At 44.3% G+C, this 21,946-nt stretch overlaps 1 protein-coding gene across 1 annotated transcript in view; it reads right to left on the minus strand.

Moving 5' to 3' along the window:
• The window catches only part of LAMA5 (laminin subunit alpha 5), a 241,192-nt gene that overhangs the window by 134,295 nt on the left and 84,951 nt on the right, over nucleotides 1-21,946 (minus strand). The window contains exons 7-9 of the mRNA XM_070941125.1: nucleotides 7,627-7,742; nucleotides 2,487-2,605; nucleotides 1,625-1,715 (exon numbers count right to left, since the gene is read on the minus strand). Of these exons, the coding sequence (XP_070797226.1) occupies nucleotides 1,625-1,715; nucleotides 2,487-2,605; nucleotides 7,627-7,742 (326 nt within the window). The remainder of the gene's footprint in view (nucleotides 1-1,624; nucleotides 1,716-2,486; nucleotides 2,606-7,626; nucleotides 7,743-21,946) is intronic.

Raw genomic sequence — 21,946 nt, forward strand, 5'->3', positions numbered from 1 at the left:
GATGTCAGCATTTTTATTTATTGATTGATTGATAGATATCCTACCTACAAATAACTCAAGACTATAAACATGCTGGATATTCAGAGCCGCGGTGGCACAGTGGTTAGAGTGCAGTACTGCAGCCTTCTTCTGCTGCCTGCCGGCTGCCTGCAATTTGGCAGATCAAATCTCACCAGGCTCAAGGTTGACTCAGCCTTCCATCCTTCCGAGGTGGGTAAAATGAGGACCCAGATTGTTGGGGGCAATAGGCTAACTCTGTAAACCGCTTAGAGAGGGCTGCAAAAGCACTGTGAAGCGGTATGTAAGCCTAAATGCTATTGCTATTGCTATTTCTTCCTCCTCCTATTTTTCCCACAAAAACAACCTTCTGAGGTGGGTTGGGCAGAGAGAGAGTAACTGCCCAAAGTCAGTAGCTGGCTTTCATGCCTAAAGTGGGACTAGAACTCAAGTCACCTGGTGATTGGCCCAAAGGCATCCTGCCAATTTTCATGCCTAAAGTGGGATTTGAACTCACATTCTCCCAATTTCTTAACCTGGTGCCTTTACCTCTAGGCTGTCAGTGTATAAGAAATTATGAGCTAGGATAGCCATAAGAACAAGTAAGCTCGTGAGTAAACAACAAGTAAACAAGTGAGATGGCTCGGAGCCTGGGTGTGGCTTAGCTTAATTGATCTGTATATATATATATGAATTGGTTTGTCCTTGCATTATAGCTTCTGTGATTTTTGGTTCTGGCTTCTGCTTCTTGTCCTTGTACTTGCTACCACATTGCAAAAGCTGCATGGGTATTGTATACATGCATTTTGTTTTATTACTGTATATAAACAAGTTTCTTCTATAAATGAATCCTGCTGAATTATTAACTTGTGTGCTGGTTGGATCTCTGCAAACTCTGTCAAGGCCAAACTGCCTCTCTAGTAGACTAGATGGTGTATTTTATATTTTATAATAAACTTACTAGCATAGGTCTCCTATAAAATATTCAAGAGGGAAGCTACAGCAGGAAGTTGCAATCATGTGAAGTCCTCACTTAACAATAGTAACCAGGAACTGACGGACCTGCCATTATTAAGGGTTGAAGTCAGGTGACAACATGACTTTACATCACTCAGCAATGGATACTCTGGTCTCAATCACTGTCATTAAGTGAAGGCTTATTTTGTTCAAGGGCTGCCCCTCATATCTTATTTTGAAGACCCACAAGATTTCCCACCCTTTGGGATGAGAGGCTGTGGAGGGATGTCCTCAGAAGGATACATGCAGTGGTGGGATTCAACCGGTTTGCTCTACTTTGGCCAAACCAGTTATTAAATTGCTGGCTGGCCCCTCCCCTCTGCTCCCTGCCCTTCCAGAAGTCCCCACGCCAGTCCCCGTTTTTGCTCCTAGGAGGCTTCAGGGAGGCCTACTAGGCCCAAAATGGGGCATGGGGGGGTGAGGCCCTCCCCGCAGCCCATTTTTGCTCCCAGAGGGGTGCAGGAGGCTGATGCTGCCCGTCATGCCCCCCCTGGCCATGCCCACCATGGCCATGCCCTCCCAGCCGGTCATTAGGGCAGAGAACCGGTTGTTAAATTATTTGAATCCCACCACTGGATACCTGTGTAGAGATCAGAGAGAAAATACTCACGGTAGCAAATATAAGGTGAATCTATGGAATGATCAGGGGATTTATAATATCCCGGACTGCACCTCTCACAGTTAACGCCTGTTGTATGATGCTGCAAAATAATTCATCTGTTAGCTGCCATTATTTTGAGGCATCATGAGTCAGACAGATACAATCAATCAATCAAACAAACAAACAAACAACTGCATTCGTTGGTAGACCAGCAGAGAAAAACCCCAAAGTCACAATTTAATTAGGATAAAAAAAAGAAAAATATAATTCTCTTAAAACACAGGTAATCCACGACTTACAACAAGCTCATTTAGTGACCGTTCAAAGTCACAACGGCACGGAAAAAAGTGACTTATGACCGTTTCCCCACACTTATGACCGTTGCAGCATCCCCATGGTCACCGGATCAAAATTTAGACGCTTGGCAACTGACAACTGCTGTGCCCCAGGGTCATGTGATGAAGTTTTTGTGACCTCCTGACAAGCAAACTCAATGGGGAAGCCAGATTCACTTAAAAACCGTGTTACTAGCTTAACATGTGCAACGATTCGCTTCACAATGGTGGTAAGAAAAGTCGTAAAATGGAGCAAACATTTAGCCTTGTTCAGCAACATAAATTCTGGGCTCCATTGTGGTCATAAGTCAAGGACTACCTGTAATTAAACTAAGGAGACACAACTAGCCTCAGTGCAATTTCTCGGCAATTTCTCCTCCCAGGCCCCTCCAAATTCGCTCTTCAGCAACTAGAGAATCATCCCCATTCTTCTCAGACAAGATCGTTCGTGAAACAATCCAATTCCAAAAAAAAAATTCAAACACTGTATCTCAAAAGAATGAGAGGAAATACTGTGTACAAATTTAAGGCCCCACCTGACAGTCAATGCAGACCCCTCCTCCTTCAAACTGGTCGTAACGATTCTTGCTGGCTTTCTGATGCTCAATGTCCGGGTCATAATAGCAGTCATAGGCGTGGCCATTGCAATTACAGGCTGAAATAATAGAACAGGCAATTAAAAGCTGGTACAACTTCTGATTGACACAGTGCCCTGTTTGCAATGGCAGAATTGCTGATGCGACAATATCCGTAGCATCCCAATGTATTGTGTAGCTGCCCTGAGTCTTCAGAGAGGGGCGGCATATAAATTTAATTAATTAAATTAAATCCCCTGGGTGGTTGGATAACTTTAAATTGATGCACATATTTTGCTTATTGCAAAATGCTGGTTGATCACCAACGTTTTCTAGTAATACAGGTAATCCTCGACTTGCAACAGCTCATTTAGTGACCGTTCAAAGTCGCAACGGCACTGAAAAAAAGTGACTTACAACTGATTTTCACACTTATGACCATTGCTGCATCCCCATGGTCATGGGATTTACATTCGGATGTTTGGCAATGAACTTACATTAATGACTGTCCTGGGGTCATGTGATCCAGTGGTGGGTTTCAAATTTTTTTACTACCAGTTCTGTGGGTGTGGCTTGGTGGGCGTGGCTTGGTGGGCATGGTAGGGGAAAGATACTGTAAAATCTCCATTCCCACCCAACTCCAGGGGAAGGTTACTGCAAAATCCCCATTTCCTCCCAATCAGCTGGGACTTGGGAGGCAGAGAATACAGTAGATGGGTGGGGCCAGTCAGAATTTTTACTACCGGTTCTTCGAACTACTCAAAATTTCCGCTACCGGTTCTCCAGAACTGGTCAGAACCAGCTGAAACCCACCTCTGATGTGATCCCCTTTTGTGACCTCCTGACAAGCAAAGCCAATGGGGAAGCCAGATTCACTTAACAACCATGTTACTAATTTACGAACTGCAGTGATTCAAATGGAGCAAACCCACTTAACAAATTTCTCACTTAACAACATAAATTTTGGGGTCAACTTGGTCGTAAGTTGAGGACTACCTGTAGTACTCCACACACACAAAAAGACTGAAGGTTAGGAATATTAAAACAGTGCTTGGTTCATTGTTTGACTGAATCTAGAAACTCACATCTGTTTCAGAATGCAAAAAAAAAAAAAAAGATAAATGAACCACAAGTTGTTTAAAATATTATCAGTAGTCCTCAGCTTACTATCATTTATTTAGTGACTGTTTAAAAGTTATAAGGCACTGAAAAAAATGACTTAAGACTGGTTTTCACACCAGAATCTCCATGATTGCATGATCAAAATTCGGATGTTTGACAACTGGGCATGTATTTATGACAGCTGCATTGTTCTGGGGTCATAAAATCATCACTTTTTGTGACCTTCTGACAGGCAAAGTCAATGGGGAGGCCAGATTCACTTAACAACCAGGTTACTAACTTAACAACTGCACGGATTCACTTAACAACAGTAGCAAAAAAAAAAAAGTCGCAAATTGGGCAAAACTTCACTTTTTTGCCTTACTTAGCAAAGGAAATTTTGGTCTCATTTGCAGTACTAAGTTGAGAACTACCTGTATTTCATTATAACTATCCATAATCTAATGCCAATCAATTTTCCCATTTCCTTGAGTGAAGCAGAATTCTAGAAGCCTCATTATGCTGCGTGATTTTCTTTACATTTTTACAAAAAAATGTAAACTGTTTCTAGCCTTTCTCATTTTAATTAAGCTAAGAAGCTTCCAATGTTTAAAAAGCTTGCTTTTAGCAAAGCTATTCCACTTTCATGAATCCTGATAGTTGCCCTTTTCTGTACTGTTTCCACCCTGTAAATTTTCCATCCCTTTCTCTACCTTTTCCTCCTCAGTTATTTTCCTAATAACCTTTTGTACAGAGTTGGTCTTCTTCAACTGAGCTCTTAATGCTCTCAATTGTAAATATTCCATCTTTCTAGATAATAGAAGATAATAATGAAATAATGGGAAAGCATCGCTTACAAACTGAAGTGATGCTTGAGCCTCTCTAAAATTCCCTGTTTAACATAGAATTATTGCACAATAAATATCTAAATCCTAAATTCTCCAAGATTTTTGCTCTAAATTCTCCAATTTTTCAAGTTGAGACAGGTACTTATGACTTCGACTTACGACGACAATTGAGCCCAAATTTTTTGTTGCTAAGTGAAACATTTGTTTAGTGAATTTTGCCCCATTTTACCACCTTTTGTGCCACAGCTGTTAAGTGAATCACAGTAGTTGTTTAGTTAGAGACATGGTTGTTAAGTGAATCTGGCTTCCCCATTGTCTTTGCTGGTTAGAAGGTCGCAAAAGGGGATCACGTGACCCCTGGACACTGCAACTGTCATAAATATGAGTCAGTTGCCAAGCATCCAAATTTTGATCATGTGACTATGAGGATACTGCAATGGTTGTAAGTGTGAAAAATGGTCATAAATCACCTTTTTCAGTGTCGTTGTAACTTTGAATGGTCACTAACTGAACTGTTGTAAGTCGAGGACTACCTGTATAAGATTGACTGAACTGTCCAGCCACAAACACCATCAATTCAGGCCCTGTTATTAATTAATGAATATCCCACCTTTATTATTTTCCAGGAAAATATAATGCCGTTCATCATACATAGGAGGTTTTGCACATTAATACTTTATTATTAAGTTGGAATCTTTGTATTTCAATATGCAGATCCTCCTACGTATGATGCACAACATTTGCTTTTCACCCACATTGTTGAGATCCTTGCATTTCGTCTTCTTTTCAGCCATCCTGAATAATTTAATAACATCTGCAAGCATCGTCCATACCTGGATCCAATTAAAAGTAACATTTTCTTTTCAATTGAACCAGGGGTGGGTTCCACTTACCTCTGCTACCGGTTCGCAAACGGAGCGTGTGCACGCTCGCTTTGCTGGCGCACGGCACTTCTGCACATGCGCAGAGCATCCTTGATGACGTCCGGGTGGGTGGGCGGAGCCTCCCACCGCCGTTACTACCGGTTCACAAGATCCGGACCGAACCGGTAGCAACCCACCACTGAATTGAACCCTGCACCAAATGACTTCAAGTAGGGTTTTTTTGGGGTTGGTTTTTTTTTGGCAACAAGAGCAGTAATTTTCCACTGTCTTGCTCTGGGCTGTTTTGTCAGCTTCCCACACAAAGCTGTGACCCTGTGATTGTTCCGGTCTTTTCCATTTCCAGAACTACCAGGTGTGACCTTCCTTAATTCTTTGAGTCCAGTCCAGGTCTAATTTCTCTAGGTCAGGCATCCTTGAAGAATGCCAGAAACGTCAGCAGATGTAAAACAGCAGGAGATCCCGTGAAGTGATGCATAATACTAGGGCCAAGAACTGGTCCTGCTTGCCAACTTGGAAAGGGGAAAAGGTTGATTCGAACATTTAATAAAATGCCTTAAAAGTTGACTCTTTCAGAGCCAGCTTTCTCACTTTCCTGCTGGTCACTCTTAAGATTTTTAAAAAGGCTTCCATGATACATACTGGGTGGCATTCTTCTGAGTCAATGCCAACTGAAAACGATTCACTCAGGAACTGTGCTAATCGATACCTCAGATGTTTAAAAAAAAAAAGAAAAAGAAAGCCAGAGCCTTGGTGGCGCAGCAGACTAAAGTACTGTTAAGTAACACCAGCTGCCTGCAATTACTGCAAGTTCAAATCTCACCAGGCTCAAGGTTGACTCAGCCTTCCGTTCTTCCGAGGTAGGTAAAATGAGGACCCGGATTGTGGGGGCAATAAGCTGACTTTGTATAAAAAAGAACACTGCTGGGGGGGGACGCAAAAGCCCTGCTAAGCAGGTATATTCAAAAGTATGAAGGCTATTGCTTAATGCATTGTAAGCCGCCCTGAGTCTCCGGAGAAGGGCAGCATATAAATCGAACCAATCAATCAATCAATCAATCAATCAATAAATAAATAAATAAATAAATAAATAAATAAATAAATAAAATCTACTCTCCCACAGCCCTTTTGAATTATTCTCAAGATAACGTTAAAGGTTCTGAGTGCATTTTGATTTTTATTTTAATCTTATGTTCTGCCGTGTTTATTTAATTGTTAGGTTAGCATCCTGATTTCCATTCAGGAGATTCCATTTCCTGTTTTTCCCAAGTCAGTCAATCAATCAATCAATCAATGAGAATAGAGTTGAAAGGGACCTTGGAGGTCTTCTAGTCGAAACCCCTGCTCAAGCAGGAGGCCCTATACCAGGGGTGTCAAACTCAAGGCCCGCGGGCCGAATCCACCTCCCCGCACCCGATTTTGACCGGCAGGATGCTGCAGGAGACTGTCCAGGTTGAAAACGGGGCATGCAGGAGCTGCCCGCTGCCCCCCCCCTCGCACCCCATTCAAGGGTGCTGCAGAAGGGCATCCATCCCGTCTCCTCCCACTCTCCCCAGCCGACCCATGGAGGAAAACTACAATGCTGATCTGGCCCTCCAAGAAATCCACCCCTGCCCTATACCATTTCAGACAGGTGCAGTGGTGGGATTCAGCCAGTTCGCACCACTTCGGGAGAACCGGCTGTTAATTTTCTGAGCAGTTTTGGCAAACTGGTTGTTGGAAGAAATCATTAGGGCAGAGAACCGGTTGTTAAATTACTTGAATCCCAGCCTTTTCTTAAAAACCCACAATGCTAAGCCTTTGAGGCAGGCTGAGCTGACAGAGAAAGTCTAAAGCCTCTCTGTGGGCATGCGTGCCTTTGCCAGCTGTTCTTCTGGTTTTTCGGTGTGCACATGCACACCAGTCACCTGGTTTTCGGGTTTCTGGCGCTCCGGCTTGTGTGAAGACCAGCTGGCTGGCATGCATGTGGATACTGGAAACTCAAAGACCAGATGGCTGGTGCCCACATGTGCACCAGCCAGCTGGTCTTTGGATTTCCGGTGCTCCGGATGCACATGTGTGCGTTCCGTTTGGGCACTCGGTACCGAAAAGGTTCACCATCTCTGGTCTAAAGACTGGCTTCCATCTGCAAAGAGGGGTAGGGCTGTCTTAACACATGGGCCTGATGGGCACTTGCCCGTGGGCCCCATGAACATAGGGGCCCCATACTAATCTGTGTATGTTAACCCTTCAATGCACCTTGTGTCAGTTTTTGTTTCTTACAAAACTTACGTTCACATTCATTGGCACTGTCGGTAGTGGCTGGTTTCCAAGGCAATTGGTTGAATCCTGGACAACAGTGATCACACGACCCACCACAGGTATTGTGTTGACAGTCACACTGTAACCTGCAAATAAAAAGGGCAGTGAATCCAATGCAAACATCTGTATGGATACATCATACCAATCGCTTTTACATGACCTTGAATTTTGGAGGACCAGCTGGCCTATGTTCCCCATGGTCTATCGTGGTCTACAGAATTATAGAATTGGAAGGGATCGTGGAAGTCTTCTAGTCCAGCGTTCACCAACTGGTGGTCCACGAGAAAATTTTGGTGGTCCGCAGAAAAATTATTTGTATTTTTTATATTGCACTAAATCAGGGGTCCTCAAACTATGGCCCCTGGGCTGGATATGTGCAATGAATGTTTGTGTTGCTGCAAAGAGTCTCCCCCTTTGGGGTCTTTCTGTGTGGGTTGGAGGGGGGCAGAAATTCAAACTTGGAGTCTGCTTCAGACTCCTGGTGCAGGGCTTTGGGCAAAGCCTGGAGGGAAGTGTCGCTGGTGGCAAGGAGCCGGAGGGCCTCGTTCCAGTGGGACTGCCTCATGGCCTGGAACTGGCTGACCATCTCAGCCCGCTGAGCCTCCATGCACCGGTACCTGGCCTTGCACTCCTGCAGGTCTTCCCTCTGCTTGGAAAGCCTATGCTTGTGCTCCTCAATGAGGTGCTTCTGCTGAGCCTCCTTCTCGGCCAGATCCAATTTGAATTGAGCCATCTGTTTTGCCAACTCTTTCTCATGGTGGCTGCTTAGCTCCAACAACTGCTTCCTGTTGGGGCCCTAAGGAGCCCGGGCGGGCAGGTGATGAGTGGCTGGGAGGGAAGGGGCGAGTAGAGACGGCGAGGCGCCCCTCAATGTGAGTGACACTAAGTTGGCCATGCCCATTCAGTCACATGACCACCTAGCCACGCCCACCCAGCCAGTCATTAGGCAGATTGTATTAGTGGTCTGTGGGATTTAAAATTATGAATTTAGTGGTCCCTGAGGTCCGAAAGGTTGAGGACCCCTGTTCTAGTCCAACTCCCTGCTCAAACAGGAGGCCCTATATACCATTTCAGACAAGTGGCTGTCCAGTCTCTTCTTGAAAACCTCCAGTGATGGAGCGCCCACAACTTCTGGAAGCAAACTGTTCCACTGGTTAATTGTTCTCACTTTCTCCTTAGTTCTAGGTTGGTTCTCTCCTTGATTAGTTTCCCTCAGTGGTGAAATTCAGCCAGATCTATCTGGCTCGCGTGATCTGGTAGGGCCGGTGGTGGGAGGCTCCGCCCACCCACCCGGACGTCATCACATCCCATTTTTGACCCTCTGCGCATGCGTGGAGGAGGCGCGCGTGCTCACATTTGCAATCCGGTAGCGAAGGTAAGTGCATTTTACCTTTGGTTTCCATCCATTGCTTCTTGTCCTGCCTTCAGGTGTTTGGAGAATAGGTTGACTCCCCCTTCTTTGTGGCAGCCCCTCAGATATCGAAACACTGTTATCATGTCACCCTGAGACCTTTTTTTCATTAAACCAGACATACCCAATTCCTGAAACTGTTCTTCATATATTTTAGCCTCCGGCTCCTACTCTCAAAATGACTGAAAATTTCTACTCCATGAGTAGAAAATTAAAACAGTGGTAAAAGATCTCAGAAGGTAATTTTTTAAGCTTTCAAAATTTATCATTGGGTTATCAGAATATAAAACACAAAGAAAATGAATATAATGGGAAACGTGGGGTGGAAAAAGGGAAAAGGAGAAAGTGTGGGGTAGAAGGAGAAAAAGGGGGAAAAAAAGGAGTTGACTTCCGACTCTTTTTTTTAGCACAGTAGAAAATAAAAACATTACAGCCTCAACTTTTTATTTTCACCCAATAATATATATAGATAGTCGTCGACTTACAACAGTTCATTTAGTGACGGTTCAAAGTCACAACGGCACTGAAAAAAATTTGACTAATGGCCGTTTTTCACACTTACGACAGTTGCTGCTTCCCTGCGGTCACGTGATCCAAATTTGGGTGCTTGGCTACTGACTCATAAATTACAACGGTTGCAGTGTCCCGGAGTCATGCGAAGAAGCTTTTGCGACCTTCGGACAAGCAAAGTCAATGGGGAAGCCAGATTCGCTTAATAACCGTGCTATTAGGAGCCACGGAGGTGCAGTGGTTAGAGTGCAGTACTGCAGGCTCTTTCTGCTGACTGCAATTTGGCAGTTCAAATCTCATCAGGCTCAAGGTTGATTCAGCCTTCCATCCTTCCGAGGTGGGTAAAATGAGGACCCAGATTGTTGGGGGCAATAGGCTGACTTAGAAAGGGCTGTAAAGCACTGTGAAGCGGTATATAAGTCTAAGTGCTATTGCTATTTCTACTAGTTTAACAACTGCAATGATTCAGTTAACAACTGTGGCTAAAAAGGTCATAAAATGGGGCAAAATTCCCTTAACAAACTTCTCACTTAACAACATAAGTGAGCCATCACTGAGCTGTTGGACAGCATTACTTGGTCTGTTGTGTGGATGTTTGGGTGGTTTAAAAATGGGGAATTGTAGTGGGTGGGAGTGTGTTTGGGGATTGTTATGTGTGTTGGACTTGGTCTTTGGGTGTTAAGTGAATTTCGTTGTATAAATATACTGTGTATCCATGTACAATGACAGTAAAGTTATTATTGTTATTATAAATTTGGGGCACTATTGTGATCTTAAGCCGAAGACTACCTTACTATCCATTTCTATAAAAACAACAACAACCCTGTCTAATCAGCAAAACCCAAATCAAAAGTTTCCATTTTTTCCCATCACAAGCACAAAATCCAGAAGCGGTTTCCAAATGGAGAAAGTCCTTTTTGTGTGTGCGTACGTGGTCTACCTGTATGTACCTTTGTCTGTACCCTTCAACGTTGGATTTCATCAGCTGGATTTGCAGTGTTGTTTAAAAAAAAAAAAAATAGGCAGTTCTGAAAGTACCTGGCAAGAATTTTGTCCCGTCTACTGCTTTATCAAGAGGTGACCTCATGCTACAAAATTCCATTCCCCAGTACCCGCCCAAGGAAAACACTATCTGTCAGCTGCATGGTTAATATAGTCCTGTTCCAGCTTTTATCTCTACAATTACTCATTTCCCCCCTCGGGGCCTGCCTCTCCTTCCCCTGGCACCACACATATACACTGCGCAGTGTTCGCTTGTTCATAATCCAGGATTTAAAAATAGATACATCTTCTATTTTAAAAAAATAACAAACAATGATGTACCAGCCACTGCAGGAATTTCAACGGAGCTTCTACTTCTGCGTGTAACCAGTAGACCAACACTAAACAAATGTTCTGCTCCAGGACCGATCGTGCTCGACTTACTTTAGTTCGTTTAGTGATTGTTCAAAGTTACCACGGCCCTGAAAAAAAGTGACTTATGACTGTTTTTCTTCACTTAAAATCATTGCAGCATCCCCATGGTCAAAATTCAGAGGCTTGGCAACTGGTTCATATTTATGACGGTTACAGTGCCCCTCACATCCTGGACATAAACTGTTTCAACTCCTACCCTCAAAATGACGCTATAAAGCACTGCACACCAGAACAACTAGACCCATGATGGCGAACCTATGGCACGCGTGCCACAGGTGGCACACTGAGCCATATCAGTGGGCACGCGAGCTCAGCTCCACTAGCTGATTTTCGGGCCTTCCGGGCCCACCGGAAGTTGGCAAACAGGCTGTTTTCGGCCTCCGGAGGGCCTCTGGGAGGTGGGGAAGGCCGATTTCGCCCTCCCCAGGCTCCTAGAAAGGCTCTGGAGCCTGGAAAGAGTGAAAAATGAGCCTCCTGGGCCCACAGTGCCATCATGTGCCAAAAGTGGGGAGAGCACGGGGGGGGGTCACACGCACATGCATGGGGGGTAGGGCGCATTGAATTATGGGTATGGGCACGCGCGCGCATGACCACTCTGTACTCCCCCCCACTTTTGGCACGTGATAGCAAAAAGGTTACCCATCACTGAACTAGACACAAGAACAGGTTTTTCCCAAACGCCATCACTCTGCTAAACAAATAATTCCCTCAACACTGTCAAACTATTCACTAACTATTCACCATTACTATTAATCTTTTCATCGTTCCCATCACCCATCTCCTCCCTCTTAGGACTGTATGACTGTAACTTGTTGCCGTATCCTTACGATTTATATTGATTGCTTCCTAGTATGATTTGATTGCTTATTTGTACCTATGACTATCATTAAGTGTTGTCCCTTATGATTCTTAACGAATGTATCTTTTCTTTTTATGTACACTGAGAGCATATGCACCAAAGACAAATTCCTTGTGTGTCCAATCACACTTGGCCAATAAAGAATTGTATTGTATTGTATTGTATTGATTCACTTAACAACTCTAGCAAGAAAGGTCGCAAAATGGGCCAAAAGCCCAAAACTCACTTAACAGCTGTCTCACTTAACAACAGAAATGTTGGGCTCAATTGTGGTCGTAAGTCAAAGACTACCTGTATTTAACATGGTTTCTGTGTCATCTTCTCTAGCAGAGAAGTTTCCTTTCTGAAGCCAGCTATTATGGTTGAATGCTGGGTATAATCACCTTCTTACAGGTTTAAATCACGGCTGTCAAACTCCTGGCCCACAGGCTGGATGTGTCACGCACTGGCCACGCTCACGCCTGGGAAAAGTCCCAATATGTCACATGACACCACCATGACGATGTGTGTTTGACACCCCTGGTTTAAATAATCAGGCTTGGAATGATACAGGAACAATATATAGAAGAAATAAAGCTAAATCCTTCTGCAATCATCCGAACGTGGATTATGGTATCTGAGTGGATACAAAAAGTTATTTTAATTTATAATTGTAACCTGCAAATTCACCCCTTTCCCAGGAAATTTGCAGAAATGCAAATACACATTGAGGCATCCCCCAAATCTTACACTATATCTTTGAAATAGTTGTGTGTTATATCTGGAACAGCTGTGCTTATACAAAATAAACTAAAATAATGTCTCCTATGCATATAATCTTGAAAGAATGCAATGAATGGATAAATATAAAGGTTGGAATCACATCACTGGTCGTATTTCAAGTTTCAAAATCACTTAAGATTGATTGATCAAGATTATTTGATCAATCAAATAATTGATTATTTGGGGAGGGGCGTATGCGGGGACTGTGCGTGCATGTACGGGGGGGCAAGGCATATGCCGGGGGCCGCCTGTGCATGCAGTGGGGCAGGGCGCATGCAGGGGGCACGTGGATGCACGGGGGTGGGATGCATGTAGGGGGCACACACGCATTGCACTTTGGGAGTTTGGGCACGGGCATATGCATAGGACCAGGATATCTACGGGACCGCCTTCTGCCACCAACAGCCTCCCACCGACCAGTTCGCTCCCACAGAGAGGGACTCCTCAGGGTGCCGTCGGCCAAGTTATGTCGGCTGGTGACACCCAGGAGGACAGCCTTATCCGGAAAAGGTTAGCCATCACTGGACTAGGATGAGTGGAAAAATATTTTCAGGCAATGTCCTTTTAATAAACTCCATCTACAGTTAACTGATTCCGAAATGTCACCGATGCTCTGTTCCAACATTCCTGTATTGTATAGTCTGGACTGAGCCTTTGTATTGATGGTGAATAAAACTACGTGAATGAATGCAAGAGAAGAACACTGGAGGTTTTTAAGGAGAGATTCTACAACCATTTCTCTGAAATGGTATAGGGCAGTGATGGCTAACCTTTTTGCCATCGCATGCCAGGACCGGGGAGGGGGGTGGCGTACATGCGTGCCCACCCCCATAATTCCATGTGCCCCACGTATGTATGCATGACCCCTCTGCTTCCCCTCCCCTGCTCTTGGCATGCGATGGCATGGTTTTCTGTCTCCCCAGCCTCCAGAGCCTTTCTAGGAGCTTGGGGAGGGCGAAAACGGCCTTCCACATCCCCAGGAAGCCCTCCGGAGGCTGGAAATGGCCCATTTGCCAACTTCCAGAGGGCCTTCCCCACCCCCACCCCCGAGACCCTCTGGAGACAGAAAACAGCCTGTTTCCCTACATCGATGGGCCCAGAAGGCCCGAAAATCAGCTGGCCAGCATACGCATGCTCGCCAGAGTTTAGCTCACGTGCCCACCGATATGGCTATGCATGCCACCTGTGGCATAGGTTCCATAGGTTCACCATCACGATGATAGACTTTGGGAAAAACTTGGGAGAGTGGGCAAAGAGACCCTGCTAAGAGAAAGATCAGATAAGGCAGCACAGCCCACAGCTAGACAGTGGGTAGGGCAAGAAGCTCACCCTCCCTAGTTTCCCAGGAAACCCTCCCTAGTTTCCCAGGCTGTAAAGGAGACAATGATGGGAGAAGGATTTGCACTTTCGGATTTCCAAGATTGATATCAGCCTCATGGGATAAACCAGATAGGAATTGAACTAATACCCTTTTATTGTAAAGCTCATTGACAGAAACTTACAAATCTAAAAGTGTGATTGTTTGAGGGAGGAAGGGAGGGAGGGAGATGGGAAGAAAGGGAGAGAGGGAGATGGGAAGGAAGAAAGGGAGGGAGGGAGGAGGGAGAGAGGAAAGAAGGAATAAATGGGAGGGAGGGAGGGAGGGAGGGAGGGAGGAAGGAAGGAAGGAAAGGAAGGAAGGAAGGAAGGAAGGAAGGAAGGAAGGAAGGAAGGAAGGAAGGAAGGAAGGAAGGAAGGAAGGAAGGAAGGAAGGAAGGAAGGAAGGAAGGAAGGAATCTTTCCCATTCATACATCTAATTATTGGACAGGTTAAAAAAAAAGGAATGAATGAATTCATCCTCAGAATGAAAGACTACTTTTGGAAGAATTAATCTCCTTTCCAAAGAAGCATCTCCAAGTATTCTGCATCTTCAATCTATGGTCCACATTCAGAAAGGAGGTGAATTCAATCATATTGCAAAATCTGCTGAAACGTTGCCAGCTCATATATCATGAGAAGGATCTTCAAAAAACAGGTTGTTTCTAGGATGTCACGGAGAAAAGCAGATTGTTGAAAAGAGCTGGGCCCCTTGAAAGCAAGAGTTCTCTAGCACCGCTTCGCAGTCTAACAATGGCTATAACACAACCCCAGATTTCTTGACAAAAATGACCGATGAGTCTTAAAAGACAAAGGAAATGGACATAAGAAAAATGCATTTCCTTCCAAGAAAATGAACTGCCCTGTTAGGCTAAAATACAACATTCTTTCCCACAAAATGCAAACCAAATGTTTCTGAATCACCCAGAGAGGATGCAGAAGCCACGAGGACAACTGTCCACCATAAGAGAATGTGACAAAAAAACACTGAGGTTTTCCTGAAACTTCAGGGCGAGGGAAAGGAGACCCACCCTCTGCAAAATTCAGCTTTTCAATGCCAGCTCTTGAAATTCGGAATGCATTTTTTTCTGGAACAACTTCAGATAATGGAGTGCAGAGAAGAGCAACGAAGATGATTAGGGGACTGGAGGCTAAAACATATGAAGAATGGTTGCAGGAACTGGGTATGTCTAGTTTAATGAAAAGAAGGACATGGGGCAGTGGTGAAATCAAAATTTTTTAATTACCTGTTCTGCGGGCGTGGCTTGGTGGGCATGGCTTAGTGGGCGTGGCGTGGCAGGCATGGCTTGGTGGGCATGGCAGGGGAAGGATACTGCAAAATCCCCAATCCCTCCCCACTCCTGGGGAAAGGATATTGCAAAATCTCCATTCCCACCCCACTCTGGGGCCAGCCAGAGGTGGTATTTGCCGGTTCTCCGAACTACTCAAAATTTCCGCTACCGGTTCTCCAAAACCTGTCAGAACCTGCTGGATTTCGCCCCTGACTAGGGGAGACATGATAGCAGTCTTCCAATAACTTAGGGGCTGCCACAAAGAAGAGGGAGTCAAGCTATTCTCCAAAGCACCTGAGGGCAGGACAAGAAGCAACGGATGGAAACTAATCAAAGAGAGAAGCAACTTAGAACTAAGGAGAAATTTGCTGACAATGAGAACAATTGATCAGTGGAAGAAGTGCCTCCAGAAGTTGTGAATGCTCCAATACTGGAAGTTTTTAAGAAGATGTTGATAACCATTTGTCTGAAGTGGTATAAGGTTTCCTGCCTAAGCAGGGGGTTGGTCTAGAAGATCTCCAAGGTCCCTTCCAACTCTGTTATTCTATTCTAATGAAGCTTCATTTGTTGTTAGGTCACTAGCTATAGAAAACCTATTCATAGAAAAGGAGCAGCATCAAAACACACCTTTAAAACGAACAAAAGGAAATGACGCTGTGCAGGTAATCCTCAATTTACGACCGACTGTACAGATACATCTCAACTCACGAGCCCAATTGAGCCCAAAATTTGTGTGGCTAAGTGAAACGTTTGTTCAGTGACTTTTGCCCCATTTTACGACTTTTCTTGCCACTGTTGTTAAGCGAATCATTGCAATCATTAAGTTAGTAACCCGGTTGTTAAGAGAATCTGGTTTCCCCATTGACTTTGCTTGTCAGAAAGTCGCAAAAGGGGGATCACATGACCCCAGGATACCTCAACATGAGGTAAATATGTTTACCTCATGTTGAGGTAAACATAAATATGAGTCGGTTGCCAAGCATCTGAATTTTTATTACGTAACCATGGGGATGCTGCGACGGTCGTAAGTGTAAAAAACAGTCATAAGTCACTATTTTCAGTGCCGTTGTAACTTTGAATGGTCACTAAATGAACTGTTGTAAGTCAAGGACTACCTATATTCCGAACAATGCAAATGCTCCCAATGTAATCATCACCAATCCACAAACCTTCTTCCTTTGACATTCAAAATGAAATCCCTTCGCCCTGGGCCCTATTCATCAGTCTAGAACCATGATGGCGAACCTATGGCAAGGGTGCCATAGGTGGCACACGGAGCCATATCAGTAGGCATGTGAGCATTGCCGTAGCTCGGCTGCAGCGCACATGTGTGCGCTGGCCAGCTGATTTTTGGGCCTTCCGGTCCCACCAGAAGTTGGGAAATGGGTTGTTTCCAGCCTCTGGAGGGCCTCTGGGGGGGTGTTTTCGCCCTCCCCAGGCTCCTAGAAAGCCTTTGGAGCCTGGGGAGGGTGAAAAACGGGCCTACCGGGCCCACCGGGCCATCACGTGCTAAAAGCGGGGGTGTGTGTGCGGGAGGACACACGCGCATGAGCAGGGGCAGAATTATGAGTGTGGGCCCGCACATGGGCGACCTCCCCACGCTCCCCATGCTTTTGGCCCGCAACGGCAAAAAGGTTAGCCATCACTGGTCTAGAACCATGTTGATGAACTTATGGCACGCATGCCACAGGTGGCACCAGAGCCCTCTCTGCGGCGCCCGGGTCTACCATGCATACACGCGCACCTCCCGTCGGCCAGCTGGTCTTCGGGTCTTTGTCGCGCATGCATGGGGGGGTGGGGCACGTGCAGGGGACACGCGCGCACATGCGCAGGGGGCAGGGGGCATGCGCAGGGGGGTGCAGGTTGGTGCAGGTGGCTTTCAGGCCCAAATTACGGTGCGGGGGCCCCTCGCGCAGCACCCCCGCACCTCATTTTGGCTTCCAGGCTGGTGCAGGAGGGTTTCCAGGCCCAAAACGGGACATGGGGGGGCACTCACATTGCATTTTGGGGGTTTGGGTTATACGTGCGTGCATTCGCGCTTTGTCCACTTGGCACCAAAAAGGCTAACCATCACTGGTCTAGAAATTAAGAAACAAATACTCCATATATTTCATTGGGAGAAACAGCCAACATTTTAGGCTCTCCATCCATTGCACAATACCGCTTATGTCAAGCTGCATGGAGAATGAGCAATCTGCCAAAGTCCTTCTGAGAGTTTACATTTTTCACTGGTGAATACGTACACTATGCGAGACTAAACAGACACATGCAATATATCTTGAGTATTCTCTTGGCTTCTCCACTCAAGAGATGTGACTCAAGAACCTCTTGTAAAATACCGGTAGCTATTACCAAATACAAGGTTTCCAAAACCTAGAGATGTAACGCAAGAACTTTCATTTGCAGAATGCCGATGGAGATTCTCAATCATCCAGGTCATGGTTGTCCCACAGATGCTTTTCCAAAAGGCAGCTCGACTTTCCTGGTTGACTTTCCTTGAAAAGGTTTCATTTCATTGACAAGCGAAACGTTCTCAAGGGGGAAAAAAGCAAGAAAAAGTCCAGTTGCCTTTTGGAAACGCACCTTTGGGATGTCATTTGCAGACTTTTTCAGGCAGATAATTTAATTTCAGACCTTCTTATAGAAGATGATTAGATGACTGATTGATTGATTGGACTCGCCTGGAGTTGTGATAACCACCATTCATAGTTATCTATAAAAAGCAGGGGTGAAATGCTTTGAAATCTGCTACTGGTTCGCTTCGCTACCAGTTCGCTTTGCGTGCGCATGTGCGGTGCATGCCAAACACGCACTTTGCGTGCATGCAGGCGCTACTGTACAGCACTGAAAAAGGAGGATTAAGAAGTCTTTTCTGCATCTTCAAAGGTAAGTAGAACAGCGAGGGGGGTGGAACAGCTGTGCTGCGCGATTTAGATTTGCTAGAAAGCAGGATTTCCTACTTTCTAGCGAATATAAATCACGCGGCATAGCTGATCATCGGAAATACCGGTTCAACTGAACTAGTAGCATTTTTATATTACCAGTTTGCCCGAACTGGTAGCATTTATTACTACTGGTTCGCCTGAACCGGTCCGGACCAGTAGCATTTCACCCCTGGATAAAAAGGCTAAGTGATGAAACATCCATTGTGGTGATATGACACAACTTGGCTTCTTTGCGATTGTGTCCTGATAGTAACTACCGTAGTACTTTGGTACTCAACTGCTTCGAAACGCATCAAAATTCACTGCATATCGGACATAAATACAATCGAGAGAGTCCAGAGATATTTTACGAGAAGAGTCCTCCATTCCTCTAACTGCAATAAAATACCTTATGCTACCAGACTCCAAATTTTGGCCTTAGACAACTTAGAACTACGCCGACTTCAATCTGACCTAAGCATAGTACATAAAATTATCTGCCACAATGTCCTTCCTGTCAATGACTACTTCAGCTTCAACCACAACAATACCCAAGCAAATAATAGATACAAACTCAAGGTAAACCGCTCCAAACTCAATTGCAGAAAGTACGACTTCAGCAACAGAATGGTCAATGCCTGGAATGCACTACCTGACTCTGTAGTTTCTTCCCCAAACCCCAAAAACTTTAACCTTAGACTGTCTACTGTTGACCTCACCCCATTCCTAAGAGGTCTGTAAGGGGCGTGCATAAGTGCACCAGTGTGCCTACTGTCCCTGTTCTAATATTCCTTTTTACTTACTCTTTTCATGTATTCAAATTATGTTTATACTTTTACCTGTTATTTTATATATGCTTGACAAATAAACTTATGATTATGAAATTTGGTATCTAATGCATTTTGGCCCAAAACCTTTGCCCTGGTACTCATTGTTTGTTTGGCATGCAGTTCACGAGCTACAACTTGACAGTGTCAACAGTTTTGTGACTCACTACATTATTCCTCATGGGAAAATTTTCTTTGGTATCCTCGTTTTCAATCAATCGATCAGAATAGAGCTGGAAAGGACCTTGGAGGTCTTCCAGTCCAACCCCCTCTTCAAGCAGGAGACCCTATACCATTTCAGATAGGTGGTTGTCCAATCTCTTCTTAAAAACCTCCAGTGATGAAGCACCTACTTCTAAAGGCAAGTTGTTCCACTGCTTAATTATCCTCACTGTTAGAAAGTTTCTCCTTAATTCCAGTAGTAACTCCTTAATTGCTTCTCTCGATTAGTTTCCATCCATTGTTTCTTATCTTGCCTTCTGGTGCTTTGGAAAATCAGTTGACCTCCTCTTCTTTGTGGCAGCCCTTCAAATACTGGAATACTGCTATCATGTCACCCCTAGTCCTTCTTTTCTCTAGACTGGCCATAACCAATTCCTGCAATTGTTCTTCATATGTTTTAGTCTCCAGGCCTTAATCATCTTATTTAGAATAGAATAGAACAGTGATGGCTAACCTTTTCGCCATCGCGTGCCAAAAGTGGGGGAGTGCGAGGGGGGGCGTGTGCGTGCGTGCCCACACCCATAATTCTATGTGCCCTGCCCACCGTGTGTGACCCCCCGAGCTTCCCCCACTTTTGGCACATGATGGCATGGTGGGCCTGGTAGGCCCATTTTTTCGCCCTCCCCAGGCTCCAGAGGCTTTCTAGGAGCCTGGGGAGGGTGAAAACGGCCTCCCCTAACCCCTGGGGGCCCTTCAAAGACCAGAAACAGCCTGTTTCCCAACTTCCAGTGGGCCCAGAAGACCTGAAAATCAGCTGGCCAGCGCATGCATGTCCGCTGAAGCTGAGCTTGCGTGCCCACCGATATGGCTCCGTGTGCCACCTGTGGCACGCGTGCCATAGGTTTGCCATCACAGGAATAGAATAACAGCGTTGAAAGGGACCTTGGAGAACCCCCTGCTCTTTTTTGCACTTCTTCCAAAGTTTCAACATCTTTTTTTGTAGAGTGGTGACCAAAACTGCATGCAATATTCCAGGTGTGGCCTTATTAAGGCTTTATAAAGCAGTACTAATACTTCACGTGATTTTGATTCTATGTCTCTGTTTATACAACCAAGGATTGTATTAGCTTTTTTGGCTGCTGCCGCACACTGTTGACAGGATTTTGGTATTCATTGCGCCTCCAAGACCCAATTAACGAAGGGTGCCGAGGTACCACTGTATTAAAGACACAGAACCAAAACCCAGATCAAAGATCAAAGGTGCAAATCTCAATTGTGATGTTATATTGTACATTTCATCATTCTCGGATCGCTGTGGTTAAGAACAGAAGGTTTATGTTCATACTAGCTGAATACCTTTGCTCTGCTACGAAACTATGTGATCGGGCTTGATAAATCTTACAGCTTGAAAATTAATGAGTAGTTATGATTGGCGTCTCCTTTCCCCTTCTCTCCCTCAGCCTTGCCCCACAGAAACGTCTCCTATCCTATCCACTTCTCTCCCTCAGGCTTGCCTCAAAGAAGCCTCCCCTATCCTATCCCCTTCTCTCCCTCAGTCTTGCCCCATAGAAGTCTCCCCTATCCTATCCCCTGCTTGCTGCCGTGAAAGTAAAACTGAAACTCCTCTCCTCTGCTTGTGTTTTGCATTTGGAACAGATTTCTTTTCAGGTGGGGAGGGGGAGTAGAACTCCTTAGCATCAGAGTGTGTTAATCATAATATAGTAAATACTAATGCTCTAATGGTCATTTCGAAAAATCTTTTCTTAGTGAGCACCTAGAAGCCAAGAGGAACATATGTGGCAAATTTCAAGGTTGTAGGTTTTACGGTGCTGGAGATTTCATGATGATGTGTGAGTGGGATTTCGCTTTTATATATATAGATTGATAAATCAATGAATAAAGAATATGAAATATGTTTTTGATGATTTTAACATGAGACTTATTTTCATATTTATGGATAATACGGAGAAACGGGCTTTCCCTGCTATTATTCTCTTTCAATTTAATATTTATAGTTAATAGCATGGTTTTGGAAAGAATGACATGGTACAAAGTTTTGAAGATCAAAAAAAGGTTTTGATCGCTATATCAAGAGTGAAGAATGTTATCAATACACGTCCAGTATGGGAGCTAATGTAAAGATGGTTCATTCCTAAATTTCAGATCAGGAGTGGTGAAATGGATTGTTTATGAATTCTCTGTTAATCTCTGATTACCTCTGTTTATGAACCGGCTCTTTATCAGTATCGTGAGAAAAAAGACTTATCAAAATTATTCAGTGTGGTGAAGGTTATTCCTGAGTTAAAAACCGAGCTGTTCTTCCTCTTTGCTTTTTCCTTCAACTTAATTTTCTGTTTATCCTATCTTTTTAAAACACACGGGCTCCAAAAACATGCCTTTTTTACTTTAAAAAAGATTACCTTCTTATTTGTCCTTCTACAGATTTCACTATAAATTAATTTCAGAAACCATGAAACAATTTATATTTACAACAAGAAAAAAAAGCAATGGCATTCCATTGTGGGAAAATCCCAAATTTCTCTGAGAAAAAGATAAGGAAACATAATAAAGAAAATATCTAGAGGAAACTGTTGATGTAATTAACATAATCTTCATGGGATTTTCCAAAACCACTAATTGCGTAGTTTTAGCTTCAAATAGATGTTGTCTTTTTCATTTGTTTGGTATTAACAAAGGATTCTTAATCCAATTTAGCAAAGAGATTGTTATTAACATGGGCTTTGAAAGCAGGGAGATAGCAAAACACAAA

The sequence above is a fragment of the Pituophis catenifer genome, unplaced genomic scaffold (genome assembly GCF_029215685.1).
Source record: "Pituophis catenifer annectens isolate HBS135680 unplaced genomic scaffold, rPitCat1.0.hap2 SCAF_3, whole genome shotgun sequence".
Lineage (NCBI taxonomy): Eukaryota > Metazoa > Chordata > Lepidosauria > Squamata > Colubridae > Pituophis > Pituophis catenifer.